At 34.6% G+C, this 19,034-nt stretch overlaps 1 protein-coding gene across 3 annotated transcripts in view; it reads left to right on the plus strand.

Annotated features, from left to right (window-relative positions):
• The window catches only part of CCDC68 (coiled-coil domain containing 68), a 74,379-nt gene extending 58,261 nt beyond the window's left edge, over positions 1–16,118 (plus strand). For all 3 annotated transcript variants that reach the window (XM_031945936.1, XM_023496174.2, XM_003759982.4), the window contains exons 9-11: positions 618–701; positions 10,201–10,277; positions 15,675–16,118. In XM_031945936.1, the coding sequence (XP_031801796.1) occupies positions 618–701; positions 10,201–10,277; positions 15,675–15,732 (219 nt within the window). In that variant the 3' untranslated portion in view covers positions 15,733–16,118. The remainder of the gene's footprint in view (positions 1–617; positions 702–10,200; positions 10,278–15,674) is intronic.
• The last annotated feature ends 2,916 nt before the right edge of the window (positions 16,119–19,034 follow it).

The following is a 19,034-nucleotide window of genomic DNA, read 5'->3' on the forward strand; positions in this document are numbered from 1 at the left end:
CTTTGTGCCATGTATTGACTCAGTAATATTACAAAAACAAATGCTCCTTCAAGGAGCCTATATTCCAGTTTCTCTGGGCAAACTGTCTTGAACCCAGACAAGATAAAAACATGCCCTTCTCATGAAGTTATGAGCGAGCAGGAAGCTCCTAATAGACACAGTGTACCAAGCATTTGTCTTACAGAATCTTACTAGTAATTTCATTTGTTGAACAAAAAACTTCAGTTGCAGAGAAACATTAAGATTCCAAATGATTTCTCAAGAGAACTTAATTTAGTTGAAAAATGATGTGCGAAGTCAACCTCACTGATTCCAAAACTCTAAAAAACAAGCCTTTGTTCAAATTTCTAGAAGCTATTTCTATTATCCTCGTAAATAAAAACAAAATAAAATTTAAGAATGACATGCATTTACACACACATATATATCTGTTTATATATAGATATAAATATAATATATAGAAATAAAACACTTGTTATGTCTTTTAATCCCTAAGATCATCCCTTTTAAGAAATCATTTAATTGTAAAATGCATATGACCTCTAAGTTATATAGATATTCCCTGTTATTTGATAAGATTTGAAAAAAAATCCTCATTTGTATTTTCTAATTCTTAGATGGAAGGATTAAAAAATGATGTACAAGAACAAGATAAGAGGATTGAAACTTTGAAAGAAAAGGTGAACACCCTTGAAGCTCAGGTAAGATGGAAATATTTGCCACCCTTAGGCACGTGTGTATGCATATTTGTGGGCCTTTTCATTGCATTAGAAATTATACACTTTTTTATTTGGTGCCAAGATTTTTCAGATCCTGAAAATTATGCTTTTAATTTCTGTAGTAACTTTGACCCAAACTTCCTGAGATGTTTTATGGCTTGCATTTATGCGAACAGCAATTCTGTTAGAAACCAGAGGTGAGATAGCGCCTGACTATTGAACAAGGGCTGAAGAACTCAGTTAAGAGCACAAACAGCATCTTGGTTTCATTCTGGCATGTGTTCTTTCCTTAGTATACAGACTATTGTCCTTTATCTCTATTACTAGATTGAAGATATGTTGGGACGGAGAGGGGCAAGATATAATTAAACTGGAAACATTGAGAGGGTAGGGTTTTTTATTTTAATTTTTATTCATTTTATTTTTAATTTATGGGGTAAAATAAGCATTTCCATAACATAGTATAATTTAAAAAAAGATGATTGTGCATGAAACTGCAAATCTTTCATTTAAAATTTGCTATTCATTTTAAGTATATAATAAAGTTTTCATGTAAATTATTTTCCTTTTTTTCTTCTATAAGTAGCTCTAGAGATGGCTACCATTAGACACAAATATGTATATGTGTTTATGTACATATTTTATATATGTATGGGTGTGTGTATATATACATACATACATAAACGTTCTATACATACTGCTATTTATCTGCTCTTTCTCTGAATGCAGATAGTCTCCCTTCATATGTCCTTTATAGCTAATATGACTTATAATAGTTTTTGTAATGATTTGTATTCATCTAATAGGTTTTGTATTTGATTCTAAGGTGATAGGCAGCTAACAGAGTTTATTGAATAGTAGGATGACCTAGTCCTACCTGTGTTTTAGAAGATTATGTTGACAATTGAGTAAAGGATAGATTGGATTTAGAAAAGATTTATGGCAAACTATTGCACCAGTCCAGCAAGAAGTGACAAGATTCTACTTATACCACTGGTTATCAGAGAAAAGGATCTATACAAGAAATGTCACGAGGGCAAAATTAGCAGGCCTTAGCAACTGATTAAAAATGGGGGAGGGTGGGGTGGTAGTGATGGTGAGAGAGCAGTTTCAGTGGAAGCAGATTCAGTGGAATCGAGAATTAAGAAGAGCATGAGAGGTAAGTAGAGGCACCTAATGTAAATAGCCTTCTCAAGTTTAGCCACATACAGGAGAGATACGAGATAATAGCTAATGAGGATGGATGGATCACATGAGGGATTTTTGAAGATGAGGGAGAAACAGGTGTGTTTGTAAGCAGCAGGGAAGCTGTAGAAAGGAGAGAGGGAAGATTAATGAGAGTGGGAATGAGCAATCTGCTGGAGAACATGGGATGGAACAGGATCATTTGTGTATGTAGAAGATTTTGCACAGTACAGAGAAGGACCATCTCATGGTGTGAGAAAGGTGAAGGAGATAATGGTGGGAGGTATCTGGGCTATGTGAGATGAGGAGGGGATAAGAGGAACCTCTTGAGAAGTGGAAATTTTTTTTTTCAGCTAAGAGGGTAAGGTGAAGAAGAGTCATAGGAAGTTTAAGGAAGGAATGAAAAGGTTTGGAAGAACTACTATAGAAGGGTTTAACTAGTTTACCCAGATGCAGTTGTTTTCTCTCTTCTGATTAATTTACTCTGTATGTTTCTTGTATGTAGCTCATGTCTTACATGTCTCAATCAATCAAATGTATCCTTCTTGAGGACAGGAACTGACATTCAGATTTTTGTTTGGTTATTTTGGGCTTTTCTCCTTCATTTGCACAGTAGCTAACACTGTCAATAAATGTTTGTTGAACAATTGTTGACTGACTAATTGATATATTTGGGGCCATGCATACACTGATTATTTATATATTTCTTAAAACAAATGTATGTATATATATATATATATATATACATACATACATACAGAATAATATAGGAACTTTCCCCCTATTGTATTAAAATAAAGTATTCATTAAGTAATACATTTAATTAATGAATATATTAGTGAATAGAAAGGACTGGTTTTTTTGAAGATTAAAAAAAACATCCCCAAGGAAATATTTCATTTACTTTAACTTGCAAGATTGACTCAATGTAGAAGATAGAGTATCCTATCTTCCATTTGTTCCACATGTATGTTTTCTGGGACATTTCTGAATACTATAAAAAACAAAGGCATGGATATTCAGATCTTCCACATTTATTGATTTGTTGTTTTGATATCGAGAAGTCTGTAATCACATGTTATCCAATCTAGTTAAGTGGAGGAGTATTATGGGCCAGAACTTGAAACAAGATACTAAGTGGAATTGAGGAGACGATGGTTATCTAATTTAGCATGGTTCAGTATGATTGATTTAATCCTACAACAAATAATGGTTTCCTAGTGATATAATGATTGGTTTATACTCAGTGTATAGCATATAAGCTAGAAGCCTCAGCCAGGATTTAATTCGGAGATTTGGGGTGATTACTGAACTGAAATGAAGGCTGCCTCCAGAGACCCCAAGAAAACCGAAAAAGAGAACATTACAGAGAAGAACATATAAGACTTCTCTGTCTAGTTACTGAAGTTTTTAGCAACTGTGAGAACAGAATGTACGGATGTGCCAGGTTTCAAAGGGACTTGAGGACCACTCTTTAGCTTGTAATCACACTAAAAAATGCAGTGGTCTCAAGAGGGCCAAAGTATTGGTTATCATGGCTGAAGAGACTCTGCTGGTGGAGATAAAAATATTTGAGACACATTGAAAGCACACCCTTTTTCTTGTCTAAAATGATTTTTAGGGTAGAAAAAAATCTCCACATAAAGACAGGCAAATGCCTTCTTGTTCTGTGAATGATTCCAATGGCATTTAGGTTTTGTTAATGTGGTCATAACAGTTACTGTATATTACCTTTTTCTTCCATTTCTGCTTCCAAGTATTCAAAAATTCTGGGAAAAAAGATCTTTCAATTTTGTGAGGCTCTTTCTCTTCCTTATAAATCATGCCTTCATTTTTTTTTTCCATGTTCGGAGTGAAATTTACTGATTCAACACTATGCAGTTTTATCTTATATATCCTCTTGCACACTCAGTTTTTTAACATCTCTTTGAAATGTCATCAGAAAAAGATTTTGGCTTGCCTCTTGTTGAGAATCTTAATTCATTTCCTCAGAATTTTTGAGATTTTTTTCATCTTTATTTGAAGCTTCTGGTAAATATATGAGTTCAGGTATCTCTCACTGGTAACCTGTTCATCTTTAAGTATATTTTAAATATTCTCTTCTCTCTTCACGTGTTTCCATTTTGCAAAGCATTCTATGTAACTGTACTGCCATCATTCCTTTTATGATGTGAGTTGCTGTGCTTCAGAAATGAGGGCAAATATAAAAATGTTTTAGAAAAGAAAGTAACTGAAGACTAGTGCTGAAACAGAGCCTTGACTGGCAAGTGTTTCATCATTGGCTCAGACAAATCTCTATTTGGTAAAAAGCAATTAATGCAGAACTTATATAAGTGTCTCATTTAGTAGAAACATCTTAAAAGTCTGTGTAAGGAAAACATTATCACATGGACAGAGATGGTAAAGCATATGGGGAGACTAAAGAACAGCAAATTAAAGGCTGTTATTTTGGCAAAGAAGATGCTTTTCTACCCCATAAAATCTATTTAGATGAGTTATAGGGAGAACTGGGGGTGATAATTCAGGAAGTGAATTTTAGTCACTTCTAATCAAGTTCTGTCTCAGATCATTACTCTAGTTTAGAGATGGCATCATGGATAGAAAAATGATTTTCAACCCAAGAAAATTTGGGCTCAAGTCTGGTCTCTGACATATACTGGATTGTGACCCTGAGTAACTCACTTAGTGATTGAGGTAGCTCTCTAAGTCTCTGAGTTTCAGACAGTCCACCCTGCTTTGGTAAAGGGAGTTTCCTTACCTAGAAGTTCCTAAACCAATGAAATGATAGACTCAATCCATATGCCTGTAGCACTTTTCTGCCCTGACAACGAATTATGAGCTTGAGCTAACATAATGTTCATAGAGGTGACCTGGAAGACAGTAGCAATGTATATGTATATCTGCACAATACATACATATGTGTGTACACACATGTATAGAGAGGGCCACAGATGCAGTACTTGCATGCATGTGTATAATCTGCATATGCACTCATGCATGCATACTACATTTTGTACACACACGTATGTAATAATACAGTTATATCTATTATACACTTTTACATACATGTTTGACAATCTTTACTTATATGTTTTATACATGCACAATTGCACTGCAATACACCTATATGTACACCTGAATGTATATATACCTGTATGTATATATAGCATATATATGTTTATGAACATGTGTATATTTATGTATTATAAACAGAATATGTATAAAATAAATCCAAGTTAGTTTTGAGAGGGAGTCTCTAGCAGCTGAAAGGATTCAGGAAAAGTTTCAAAAAGAAGGCAGAGCATGAGCTAAATTTTGGAGGAAAGCAAAGAATCCAAGAAGGGGAGGTCAAGAGGGAGAGTGCCCCAGTTTGGATGCAGTCAATGCAGAGTGCAGAGATAGGAGATGGGGGGGGGGTGTCCTGTAATGTGATTAGACTCTACAGTATGTGGAGGGAAGATCTCTCTATCTTTGTTCAATTGTCTTCCCTGGTACTTGTCCTTTCTGTTCAGCCAAAATTATAAATGATCCTTTAAAGTCTTTCTGTGAGGTTTTCCATGAACTTCCCATTGGTCTCTCATCTCTGAAATCATGAAAACTCTCTCTATTCCTCCCCACCTCTTTTCTCACTCATTTGGCAGCTAACCCTATTGCTCTTTTGTGTTAACATTTTCTCTATTTTCATTTAATTATTGTTAGCAAGTACAAAGGCTAGGACTCTGGACTTGGAGCTAGGAAAAACCTCAGTCATTTATTAGCTGTGTGATTCTGGGCAATTTATATAATCTCTTAACCCCATTTCCCCATTTTAAAATGGTAACAATAATAGCACATACTTCTTAGCTTGTTTTAAGGATCAAATGAAATTTAGTGGGTGCAATGGATAGAGCACTGGATCCTAGAATCAGAAAAACCTGAGTCCAAATCTAGTCTTGAACAGATTTTCTAGCTGTGTGACTCTGGATAAGCCACAACTCCAATTTCCTCAAAAAAAAAAGGGGGGGTGGGTTGTGTAGTACATATGTATTTATACACATGTATATATAAAAACTTTGTAAACTTTAAAGCTATTATTCAATTTTGATTTTAATTTTTCATGAGGATATGTCTTATTTCTCCAAGTAGAAGTGTGAGCCGTCAGCACCCTCCCTCTGAAATTTCCTCCCATTTACATTTGTATATAATTGTTTACTTGCCATCTCCTTCATTTTTATATACAGGGTTGTTTACATGCCATCCTTTCTCTCCATTAAGCGTGAGTTCCTTTTGTGTTTCTTTGTGCCTTATGGGGATAGTAAGTGCTTAATAAATATTTGTTGAGTGACAGCTCCTAACATTAATAAAATTCAGTTTTTAAAAATCTGGAACACTTCACAGACTTGCGTGTCATCCTTATACAGAGGCCATAGTAATCTCTGCTGCCAAATCTCATATAATTAAGACCTCTCTTTATGTTGCTTACACAGCCATGCATGTAATGGGGACATTCATGTTTGCTGATTGAATGATGATTGATTGATCTCCTAACTTAGTTCTTTCTCCTCTCCTGGTTCACATTTTTTTTTTGTTTGTTTTTTTTCTCTTGCAGTCCCGTTTTCTTCATCATTTAATTATTTTCTGAGATAGAGTGATTTAATTTATCTTTTTTGGCCACAGTTTCTTTATCCATGAAGTGGTTGGTTTGAATCAAATAATATCTTTTTTAAAATTTTTTTAAATAACTTTTTATTGACAGAACCCATGCCAGAGTAATTTTTTTACAACATTATCCCTTGCACTCGCTTCTGTTCCGATTTTTCCCCTCCCTCCCTCCACTCTCTCCCCCACATGGCAAGCAGTCCTATACATGTTAAATAGGTTACAGTAGATCTGGGATACAATATATGTGTGCAGAACCCAACAGTTCTCTTATTGCTCAGGGAGAATTGGATTTAGAAGGTATAAATAACCCGGGAAGAAGAACAAAAATGCAAGCAGTTTACATTCATTTCCTAGTGTTCTTTCTTTGGGTGTAGCTGCTTCTGTCCATCCCTGATCAATTAAAACTAAGTTCGATCTTCTCTTTGTTGAAGAAATCCACTTCATCAGAATACATCCTCATACAGTATCGTTGTTGAGGTATATAATTATCTCCTGGTTCTGCTCATTTCGCTCAGCATCAGTTTATGTAAGTCTTGCCAATCCTCTCTGTATTCGTCCTGCTGGTCATTTCTTACAGAACAATAATATTCCATAACATTTATATACCACAATTTACTCAACCATTCTCCAATTGATGGACATCCATTCATTTTCCAATTTCTAGCCACTACAAACAGGGCTGCCACAAACATTTTGGCACATACAGGTCCCTTTCCCTTTTTTAGTATCTCTTTAGGGTATAAGCCCATTAGAAACACTGCTGGTTCAAAGGGTATGCACAGTTTGATAACTTTTTGGGCATAGTTCCAAATTGCTCTCCAGAATGGCTGGATGTGTTCACAATTCCACTAACAATGTATCAGTGTCCCTGTTTTCCCACATCCCCTCCAACATTCCACATTATCTTTCCTTGTCATTCTGGCCAATCTGACAGGTGTGTAGTGGTATCTCAGAGTTGTCTTAATTTGCATTTCTCTGATCAATAGTGATTTGGAACACTCATATGAGTAGTAATAGTTTTAATTTCATCATCTGAAAATTGTCTGTTCATATTTTTTGACCATTTATCAATTGCAGAATGGCTTGATTTCATATAAATTAGAGTCAATTCTCTATATATTTTGGAAATGAGTCCTTTATCAGAATCTTTGACTGTAAAAATGTTTTCCCAGTTTATTGTTTCCCTTCTAATCTTGCCTGCATTAGTTTTGTTTGTACAAAAACTTTACAATTTGATATAATCAAAATTTTCTATTTTGTAGTCAATAGTGATCTCTAGTTTTTCTTTGGTCTTCCTTCCTCTTCCACATGTCTGAGAGGTAAACTATCCTATGCTCTTCCAATTTATTTATGATCTCATTCTTTATGCCTAGATCATGAACCCATTTTGACCTTATCTTGGTGTACGGTGTTAAGTGTGAGTCAATGCCTAGTTTCTGCCATATTAATTTCCAATTTTCCCAGCAATTTTTGTCAAATAATGCATTCTTATCCCCAAAATTGGGGTCTTTGGGTTTGTCAAACACTAGATAATTAAAGTTATTGGCTGTTTTGTCCTTTGAACCTAACCTATTCCATTGATCAACTAGTCTATTTCTTAGCCAATACCAGATGGTTTTAGTAACCGCTGCCTTATAATATAATTTTTAGATCTGGTACAGCTAGGCCACCTTCATTTGATTTTTTTTCCATTAATTCCCTTGAAATTCTTGATCTTTGTTTTTCCATATGAACTTTGTTGTTATTTTTTCTAGGTCATCAAAATAGTTTTTGGGAAGTCTGATTGGTATAGCACTAAATAAATAGATTAGTTTAGGTAGTATTGTCATCTTTATTATATTTGCTTGCCCAATCCAAGAGCATTTAATATTTTTCCAGTTGGTTAGATCAGACTTAATTTGTGTGGAAAGTGTTTTGTAGTTTTGCTCATAAAGTTTCTGATTTTCCCTTGGCAGATAGATTCCTAAATATTTTATACTATCAGTAGTTACTTTAAATGGAATTTCTCTTTGTAACTCTGACTGTTGGATTTTGTTAGTGATATATAAGAATGCTGATGACTTATGTGGGTTTATTTTATAACCAGCAACTTTGCTAAAGTTGTGGATTATTTCTAATAACTTTTTAGTAGAATCTCTGGGGTTCTCTAAGTATACCATCATATCATCAGCAAAGAGTGATAATTTAGTTTCCTCATTGCCTATTCTTATTCCTTTAATATCTTTCTCAGCTCTTATTGCCAAAGCTAGCATTTCTGATACAATATTAAATAGTAATGGTGATAGTGGGCAACCTTGTTTCACTCCTGTGAACCAAATAATATCAATGGTCATTTCAAGTCTAAAATGCTTTCATACTCCATACAAGTTCCAACTTAGAATTCCATTCTTTTCAGATCTATTTTCATCAAGAAGTGAAAATAAAAATACTTGAAAGTACAAATTACACCCAAGGGTCTATGAGATGTGTAAGTTTGACATTTAGAAAAGAAACAAGGTCAGCCAACTAGTACTTATTGATTGTCCAAAGGATCATTGTATTAGAGCTGTAAAGGAGCTCAGAGAATATCTGGTCCACTTGCTTTTATAGGTAAGAGGACTTTGACAAATAAGTTTAAATGACTTACACTAGTTCCATATATCATAAGCAACAGAAGTAAGATTTCTTTCCACTAAAGACAACTAGAGTAATCATTGCATTATATGTCACATCATCCACAGGCATTCTTACTCAGTTTTCATCCTAAATGAGGAGACTGAGGCTCTACTACATATGAACTAGCATGGAACAAATTCTTGGACATATGGAGCAAAGAAAGTAGAAAAGAGACATTTTAATACCTGGGATGCCATTAATAAAAAGCCTTCAAACTCTGTATGAAAAATATTTCTTTTGGGGAGGGGATGTTTCCAAATGTATTATTTTTTCCAACTATATGCAAATTTTCTTAAATATTCACTTTTTAAAATTTTTTGAATTTTAAATTTTCTCCCTTTCTGCCTCAGATAGCAATTTGATGTATGTTATACAAGTGCAGTCATGAAAAATATATTTCTATATTATAAGTCAAGTTGTGAAAGAAAACACATACAAAAAAACTCCCCAAGAAAAGCAAAGTAAAAAAAGGATGCTTTGATCTGCATTCACACTCCAATCAGTTCTTTCTCTGGAGGTAGATAGCATTTTTTCATCATGAGTCCTTTGGAATTCTCTAAGATCATTATATTGTGGAGAAAAGGTAAATCAAAGAATTAATTTTTAGTTAATTCTCTGGGATTCTTTAAGCAAAGATATTCCTTAAGATTGATTATTTTCAACAATCGAATTTCAGACCCTGAATCAAAATATTGCTTAAACCTACATTGGATTAGGTATTTTCCCAGTGCTTATCATTTTTTTCAAAATATCATTGAAAACACTGTGTCATTAATGTACTGTGTTCAGTGACCTGAAGAATTAATGAAAGGTTCAGCTGACGAACTTCTAATAAGAGGTATAGGCACTCTCTCTCTCTCTCTTTATATAGATATAAAATAATACTTTGTGTGTATATATATATATATATATATATATATATATATATATATACACACAAAGTATTATTTTATATCAGGGTTTCTATACAATGCTGATGGAATTTTCTTTTCAATTTTAGAATAAAGACCTAAAGAGCAAGATTGAATTTTGGTCAGACAATTCCAGGATCAAAGTATCTAAAGGAGTCTCCACAAGGTAAGATATTTCCCCCTCCCCTTGTCCCCCACCACATGTCTCATGTGAAATAAAATTATGTATATGACTTTAGAAATGAGAAATTATTACTATTTCTTTTGAAAGGACATAGATAATATTAAATCTTTTTTTGAAATAACTTAAGTATGAACTAAATACAGCATGATATATTGATTGGAGAAGAAGTCTTGGAGCCCAGGAGAACTGAGTTTAGTCTTAACCCAAATCATTCAGCTTTTCTCCTTGCTCTAGGAGTTCTTAACTTGGGATCCACAAACTTTTAAAAACAAATTTTTCTTGTTTATTTTTGACAAGTATTTCAAGGTAAGGGATTTCTTTTTAATACTATGTATTTTATTTCATACATTTAAAAATATTATTCTGAGCAGAGTTCCATAGGCTTCACCAGACTGGCAGAACTGTTCCAGGACATCAAAAAGACTCCAAGCTCCATTCTCTAACACTCTAAGCTTTAGGAAAATCATTGACATGTCTTGTAGAAAAGTTCCTCACCAGGACATGTCAATACCAATGAAAACCCAAATCCCCCAGTCTCTGTTCCCATTCTAAGTATGAAGGAAATAAAGAACTGCCTACTATTAGTTAGCTTAATTCAGAGGGGCTTCTCATTGGATTTGTCATATCACACAGGACTGGAATTTTTAAAAGCCATTTTCAAAGATTTATGGCATAAAAAGGTTTCTAAACTTTACTGATATAGTATCTCCAATGAGTTAATATTTGTAAAAAGTGCTTAGAATGTGCCTCACACATAGTAAATACTATACAAAAATCTATTCCCCTCCCTTCTTCTCTTCCTCTTTTACCTACAGTGATAAAATCATGGAATATTGATGTGTAAAATGAATCATAAGTTTATTTCTACTTTAGTATTATAGAAAGAAGCAAGCAAAAATAGATTGTATATTTATGAACAGAAATGTAGCAAAATGGACCAACATTTGTTGTTTTGTTTTGTTTTTTTTGGTAAGGAGCCTATCAAGTTAATAGCATGATGCATATTGACACTTTGATTGACTTTTACCAGCTGTGATCAGAGAATTCCTAGCTCCGCTTTTGACAGCTGTAGTGAATAAATATTTTTTAATCATTTACATTTGTCGTCATTCTCAAATTTAGCTAAACTCAATTATACTTACTTGCTTAGAACCTACTCAAAAATGTTATTTAAATTTGGCCTGCCAAAACTTTCCAGTAAATGCTCGATAAGCTTTTTGTAAATGTCTTTTTTTAAAAAAATGAACAAAAGTGGAATATTTCCCTTAAAAGATGCATACCCTTGAAAAATGTGTGCTTACAGATGTGCTATTCTGCCACCATGTCTCTGCTTTCCTATTGCCCTTTTTCTTTCACTAGTATCATCATTTATAGTCAACCAGGTTTAAAATTTTACTACTTTTGAGGTTTTCTTCTTCCCTGTATTTATCTAATCACTATTTCCTATCTATTGTTTCATAATTTTTCTTGAATCCATTCCTTCCTTTACAATCCATGATGGTCTCCCCCAGTCTTTCTTACTTCATTCCTAAATCAGTGCAAGGATCCTAATACTTTACTTGCTTTAATGTAGGAACATTTAAACATATCCTACATAATGGTTGACATATTAATTTTTGTAAAGTAACACCTTCATTACATTACTCCTTTGTTTGAAATAATGATTCTCCATCACTGGAAATGAAATCCAATTTTAATGACTTGACATTCAAGGCTATCCATAATCAGCTTCCACATAACTTTTCCAGAGTTATCTTTAATTTTTCTCCATATTGGTCTCAACATACACAAATTCTTTTCTAACTAGACTGAGCCTCTTGTTTTTTCCAGAATATGACACATTTCTCTTCCACACCATGGTTGACAATATTCCCTTGTGCTTTCTCCTGTTCCCTCCAGCCTTTCTGCATATTTTAAGCTCGCTCATTCTTCAAGGCTTTGCTCAAGTCTAGCCCATAGCAATCACTTCTTCCTCTGAACTCCTCTTGGACTCAGCATTTAATCACAAACTGCCTTTTGTTTTTATTTAATTTTTCATGTGATCTGTGCTTTAACTGCCAAACTAAATTGTAGCAGAGGGCAGAATTATTTTTTTCCCTCTGCTTCCTTTAATCCTTCCTAACACCTGACACAGTACTATGCTCATAATAGTTCTCACAAAAATTGTTGTGATGAAGAAAGAATGAATGCTTATGTCCAGAGTTATACTTTGATAAAAATGATAAAGAAAAATCAATGATGTGTATGTTTCAACATAAGTAAATGGTAGAATACTTCCTACAATTTCATTTCTAGAGAATTCCACAAAATATATTTATAATTCTACAGAATTGCTTCCATAAAGAAAAAAAAACTATAGTCCATAATTACACATATCATTAAAGATGAAATTAAAAAATTTCCTGTTTTAGCAGCTTTTAGGCTTCTCAAGCTAATCCCTTTAGGACAGATTTTGATTTTTCTCAAATCTCTATGGGCAAAGAGCTTGGAGTAAAGAATCAGGCCCACTGTGATTAGTGTCAGGTTGGGAATCCAGACAGATTCATCTTATACTTTAAATTGTTTACCGCAGGACATCTCTCTCCTAATGATATGTAATTAGGGACTAACGGGGAAAAAAGATTCTTAGCCAGGTCATAAAGTCTTGGGGGCCACAAATGACAAATTATCATCTTTTAGCCATTTGTCTTTTTATGTCTAAAAGACAAGATGAGCAAAAAGATTACACTTGAAGTGTCCAGGAATGGGGTAAAATGAATGTTTCAGAAACTGTGTAGACTCCTGACCACCACAGTGTGGATAATGGCTATAGGTCTGATCGTATGGCTTTGAGCATTTTGTGAAGCCTTCTCACAAAGACACAATGAGGCAAATGGTACAACTGAACTGCAGAAAGAGAAGTGACCGTTCTCATCATTATTGAAAACAAAATTCTGAACCCCCAATAAGGACACAATAACTAAATAACCTCAGGATGAGTGAAGAAGTCAAATTTTTAATATGTTTCTATAGGAAGTAGGTGTAAAAACTCAAAGTGAATTTATGCAGATTTTAGGAGCAAGACAATAATGTTTTATCCCTAATCGTGGTTGCACAATTTCTCTCCCATTCCCCAGTGACTGGAGTGATGAAGTTAATATTCTTACTTGATCCTTCTCCAACATACACCTCTTAATATGTTCCCCCCTCCTGCTACATACACTGCATGATCATTAAAATGAACCTTAGCTCTTCCTAGGAAGGAGGAATTAATATTTATGAAGCAATTAAGCATGTGCACTCTAGCTAAGTTATGACCATTGCCCTACTTTTAGCTTTTTTTTTTTTTTTAACTATTTAACTAGTTTTGTCCAGTTTTACCTAATTTCAACTGTTTTTGGGAGCTCTCCTGCTTCCCTCCTCTGGACTACTTCTGATTCCAGACTTCTGGTTTTCATTTGCTGTGGGAACGTAACTTTTATTATTGCTTATAGCATCATACAGATAGTGAGTGCTGAAGCCACAGACAACTCAAACTCAGGAATTTTGATTTCAAAACGAGTGTTCTTCCTCCTGCTATATAGTGCTAATTTTCAGGGACTCTTAACAACTGGGTCATAGAAAAAATTCAACTTATTTCTCCCATTTGGGGCTGAAAGTAGTAGGAAAAAATCCTTTTTTCTTTCTCTTGCATCTTTCATTATGACCCACCCACAATTAGAGGCCATTCACCAACATGACTTATGTCCTATGATCATGGACTTGGAGTTAAGAGATCATCCACTCTAAACCCTCTTTTTTACAAATAAGGAAAGAGGCCCCCCAAATTTAAAAAGTTTGCCCAAAATTGCACAGCTATAAAGTGGCAGAAACACTCAAAGGATTTGAAGCAGTGTCTTGTGATCCCACATCCATAATTCTTTCCATGGTACTTCAAGCAAAAGCATCCAGATCATAAGATGAACAAACATTTAAAAACACACACACACACACACAGAAATGGTCAAGTACAACACAAGGAACACCTGTCTTTTTTTTTTTATTAGCATAGTGTTAAGAGCCCTGAATGTTGAATTAATTAATCAATCAGTCTATATTTATTAAGGGCTTTCTATTTACCAGGCCCTGTGCCAAGTATTGGGGATACAAAAAGAAGCAAAAATGGTTTCTTTCCTCAAAGAGCTTACAATCTAATGGGGGACAGAACATGTCTTTAAATACACACAAGAAGTTATATCCAGATTATGTAGGAAATAATTAGCAGAAGGAAGGCACTAGAATTAAGAGGAGTGTGAGAAGGCTTCCATTAAAAGATGACCTGAAGCAGCAGGCAGAACTAAGGTGAAATAGTATACCAGGTATGAGGAACAGCCAGAGAAAATGCCTGGAACTGAGACCTGGAGTGTCTTGTTTCTGAGGTAGTCAGGAGGTCAGTGAGCTGGAATGAAGAATACCTGTTGCAGAGTAAAGTATAACAAGAATGGAAAGGTAGGAAGTGACTGGGTTATGAAGGACTTTAAATGCCAAGCAGAGCATTTTATAGGTGCTGCTTAGAAGCCATAGGGAGCCATTGAAGTTTACAGAGTGAGGGATGATTAAATGGGGCATGGAGTAGCTCATAGGGAGTTAGCAAGTTGAGTGACTGAGTGTTAGAATGCTTGAGGGAGTATCAAATAAAATCCTAGTTCTGTTCCTTACTAGTTGCAGAACTTTGGGCATGTCACTTAATAATAATAATTAGCTTGATGAGTTGCTTTACATAATTTATCACGTGCAATTTATTGTACAATTTATCACATTTGATCCTCACAATACTCCTCTGAGGTCAATGCTTCGATTTCCCCATTTTACTGAGGTGGAAGCTGAGGCTTGAAGAAACCTCCTTTTTTTGGGGGAAGTAATAGGGTTGAAGCGATTTATCATGTACTAGGGCCAGTGCTCTATCCACTGTGCCAATTAGTTGCCCCAAGAATCAAGATCTTTCTTGAAATCAGTGCCTGTATTCTATAATTTTACCTCTTGCCCAGTCCAAGTCTCAGTTTCCTCATAAAAGATTAGACTAAGTAATCTCTAAGGTCTTTATGAAGCATAAGTTTAATGGTCTTAATTAATGTTTTAAAACTTTAAAAATATTTTATTATGGTTGAGAAAAATCACAGCATTAATGTTTCAAAGCATGGTCTCTTGTTTTTTTTTTTTAAATAAAAGGTGGCCAGCTGGACAATTAAATGACAGGATGGGCCAGAGTGTCCAGTAGAGTTGGTCAGAGATGGTCAGTTAACAACCTGGAGGAAGGCAGAATAAGCCACAAAAATCAGTAGCGACTGATTGCGACTTAAAAGTTTTATCTTGGACCTCTCACTGGTTTCATTAATCTTATGTGTTTTTTTTTTTCTACAGTGAATTCATGGCTGAAGACACCTCTCCCTATCTGATGCTAATTAGACTACGGAAATAAACTGTGAACATGTATTGAATTATGGGAGCTCCAGACTCTGAAAGACTCCTTATTATGATGGCCTCTGTTTCTGAACTATTTACTATTTAATATATTCAAAAAACATAGTCTAAATGAGAATGTTAATTTGCTGCTGTATCTGATCTTCCAAAGGTTACCCAGGGATAGCTTCTATAAAGAAATTTCCTTTGCTTGGTGGGAAGAGAATGCTCGGAGCAGTCAGACATGCATTTGAGGAACAGCACTCCTTCCCCAGTGCTGGGATTTTACCATCCTGAACTAATAGGGAAATTTGCTTCTTCCCCATGGAAAAACACTTGATTCTCTTTTCAAACTTGGTGTACTGGATGTAAAATAGAACCTCGTATATTATAATTTCAAATTACTGCAGTTTGTTTTCATTTGATGTGGAAAATGACCTCTTACAATAATGGTAAAAGGAAATTTGGCTGGCCAGAAGCCTTTAATCCACCAAGAAATGACACCCTGAGAATGGAATATTCTCAGAACAGAAAGCACTGGGGGCTACTAAAGGACCACTAAATAAATTTCTGTGTTACCATAGTCTACTGCATTACTTAGAATCAAGATTGCAACTTGAATGCCTGAGGGGTCAAAGATTGTTAACTTCATTTTGTAAATAATTGTTCTTGTTAGAGATGACATCAAGTGAAAAAAGTGGTAGCATATATTTAACTCTTAGATTTTAAAGAAATCTTTAAGAACTAGGATGTGTCTAATAAGAAATGTTCCCCTCCCCCCCAATTGCATAGGTCATTATAAAAGGAGATAGTATAAGATAGGGAATTAGGAGACAGAAGATCTGGATTCAGACCCCAGCTCATTCACTTACTCTATTGGACCTTGAGTGGGTCAACTAAATTCAGGCCTCAGAGACTAACTTTCACACTATAAATAAAGAAATTAAGTGTCTTCCAGCTATAATTTCTATGTGTTTTTAAATAGATCCACCAAAATAGTACTTTTTTTTTTTTATTTGTAAAATGAAGGTGGAATAGGTGGGTTGAGTCATTTCCTAAACTGCAAGTCTGATCCTATCACTCCTGCTTAAAATGTAAAATATCAAATGGATGGAGACACTGTGTTAAAATTAATTTTTAGAACCAGTTCTTTCCTATACTAATAGCACAGAAGTTGTCATCAGAATTTGCTGTGACTTTTAATTCAAGTTTTTTTTTTCCATGTTCATTTTCTGGTGTCATTTTCTAGAAGAACCTAAGTCTTTGTTCCTTTGAAGCCACAGTGTCTTGGAACATGCCCTAAGGCATGTTATAGCTATGGAAAACACCCATTTCTTTGCTTTTTCTATAATAAACTGATGACAACCCAGGTGATCATGTGATTTATAAAATACTAGACTTACAGAAAACTTTTCAGATTTCTGAAGCCAGAGACACTCCATATTAGAATGCAGAAGACCCTACTCTTTAGCTGGTGTTCCATAGGAAGTACATAATTTTAAATACAGGACTTTGCAAGGATTCAATGTTTTTAGCATTCCTTCTTAGGCACATTTGGATGGAAACTAAGACATTTCATATTCATTCAAGCTTTTGCCTTATGGATAGGAAAGCTTATTTATCCACAAGCAGAGTATCTATTGCCTTTTGTGAATACATAATTTTAGATTTCAGATATATTCAGTTAAGAGATCATTAGTTTGACTTAACCAGTGCTTGCAGCTGAATTCTGTTTTCTACGGTTTCATATTAAAAGACACAGATTTAACTTGTTGGAATCTTGGGTTTCACTCTCCATGTTAATTTTATTTTACTATGTAAAAATACTGGGCCTAGCTTAGTGCTTTGAAATGGATATAGATACTCTAATATATCCTATGAACTAGGAACTGAAATCTATTAGATGGTACTTCAGTTCTCTTGAGAAAATGAGCAGCACTTTCTTTTTTTAGAATTAGGCTAATATAAACAGGATGGATCCATTTTAAATTTTATAGTAGTAAAAGAAGGGCCATAAATTGGGCACATGCTGCTTTTCCTGCATCATATTTTTGAAGATTGCCTTTTTAAAAAAGGAGATTATTTTAAATGTTTAAAAATTGTAATGTCTACAGAAAACAGATTTTTTTAATCTGAAAATTTTTTGACAAGGCTTACAGAAACTGTTTTATACTCGGAGCATAGCATTGAGAACATTTTATTGGCATGGAAGACTATACTTTATCCTTTCCCTACTAACCACCCTCAAAGTAAAGAGTTGAAATCAGTATTTTGCAAAGTCAAATTTGGGTTGGAGTTAGGAAAGTTTATATGGTTTTTAAAATTTCATTGATGATGCACATTTTAGCATACAAAAAAGTCATTCTGCTGAGATTCTATATTGTCATTTGAAAAAAAAAAAGAAATTGTTTTTGCCTGAACCTATGTTTTCTTTGGTATAATGAATTTCCAATAAGGAAATTGCATCTTCTGATACAGCCCATTCTCTGAAATTTAAAGTCTTAGAGGGGTTGCCGAGGGCATTGAGAGAGTGAGTAACTTAGCTAAGATCACTCAGCCAGTAGAATTTTGCAATGTTTAAATTGTAAGAAATGTTCATATTTAAAGATTGGCATAATGCTATACTAATTTATGGATTTTTTTGTTGTTGTTCAGTCATTTCCAACAATTTATGACCTCATTTAGAGTTTTCTTGGCAAAGACCCTGGGTGGTTTGCCATTTCTTCTGAAGCTCATTTTACACATGGGGAAATTGAGACAGGCAGGGTTAAGTGACTTGCCCAGGATCCCACAGATAGCAGGTATCTGAGGCTAGATTTGAAATCAGGAAGATGAGTCTTTGTGGATCCAGGTGTTATACTCTGTGTATTATGGCGCCACCTAGCCCCCCTCAGTTTATAGTCACTTCTTTATAACAGGCAACATGATACTCTTTAAAACAAAGTTTAGGGGCATGTGTTTAGGATCCTCACACTGCTGTAGTGTCTTCATCATGGCTGTAGTCTCTTCATCATGGCTGGTCCTTCTTGAAGAGGACCAATGACATCAGGAGCACGATGTTTTGACTAGCACAAGACAGAAAAAGGACAAGATGTGCACATCCACTCTTATGTACTTTCTTTCCTTTGCCTTCTTTCTTTTTCCTACTTATCCTGGAGTACAATGCTGCTTGAAAAAAGACAATTGTACAACTGAAGAGGGGGTTCAAGCCTCCCCACTGACTACAGCCTGTATGACCCTGAACAAATCACTTAACCTCTAAATGTTCCAGGATAAGACAATAATGTCTAAATAGTTCCAGATTCAGCAATACAATGATCC

This window comes from Sarcophilus harrisii, chromosome 1 (genome assembly GCF_902635505.1).
Source record: "Sarcophilus harrisii chromosome 1, mSarHar1.11, whole genome shotgun sequence".
Classification (NCBI taxonomy): Eukaryota; Metazoa; Chordata; class Mammalia; order Dasyuromorphia; family Dasyuridae; genus Sarcophilus; species Sarcophilus harrisii.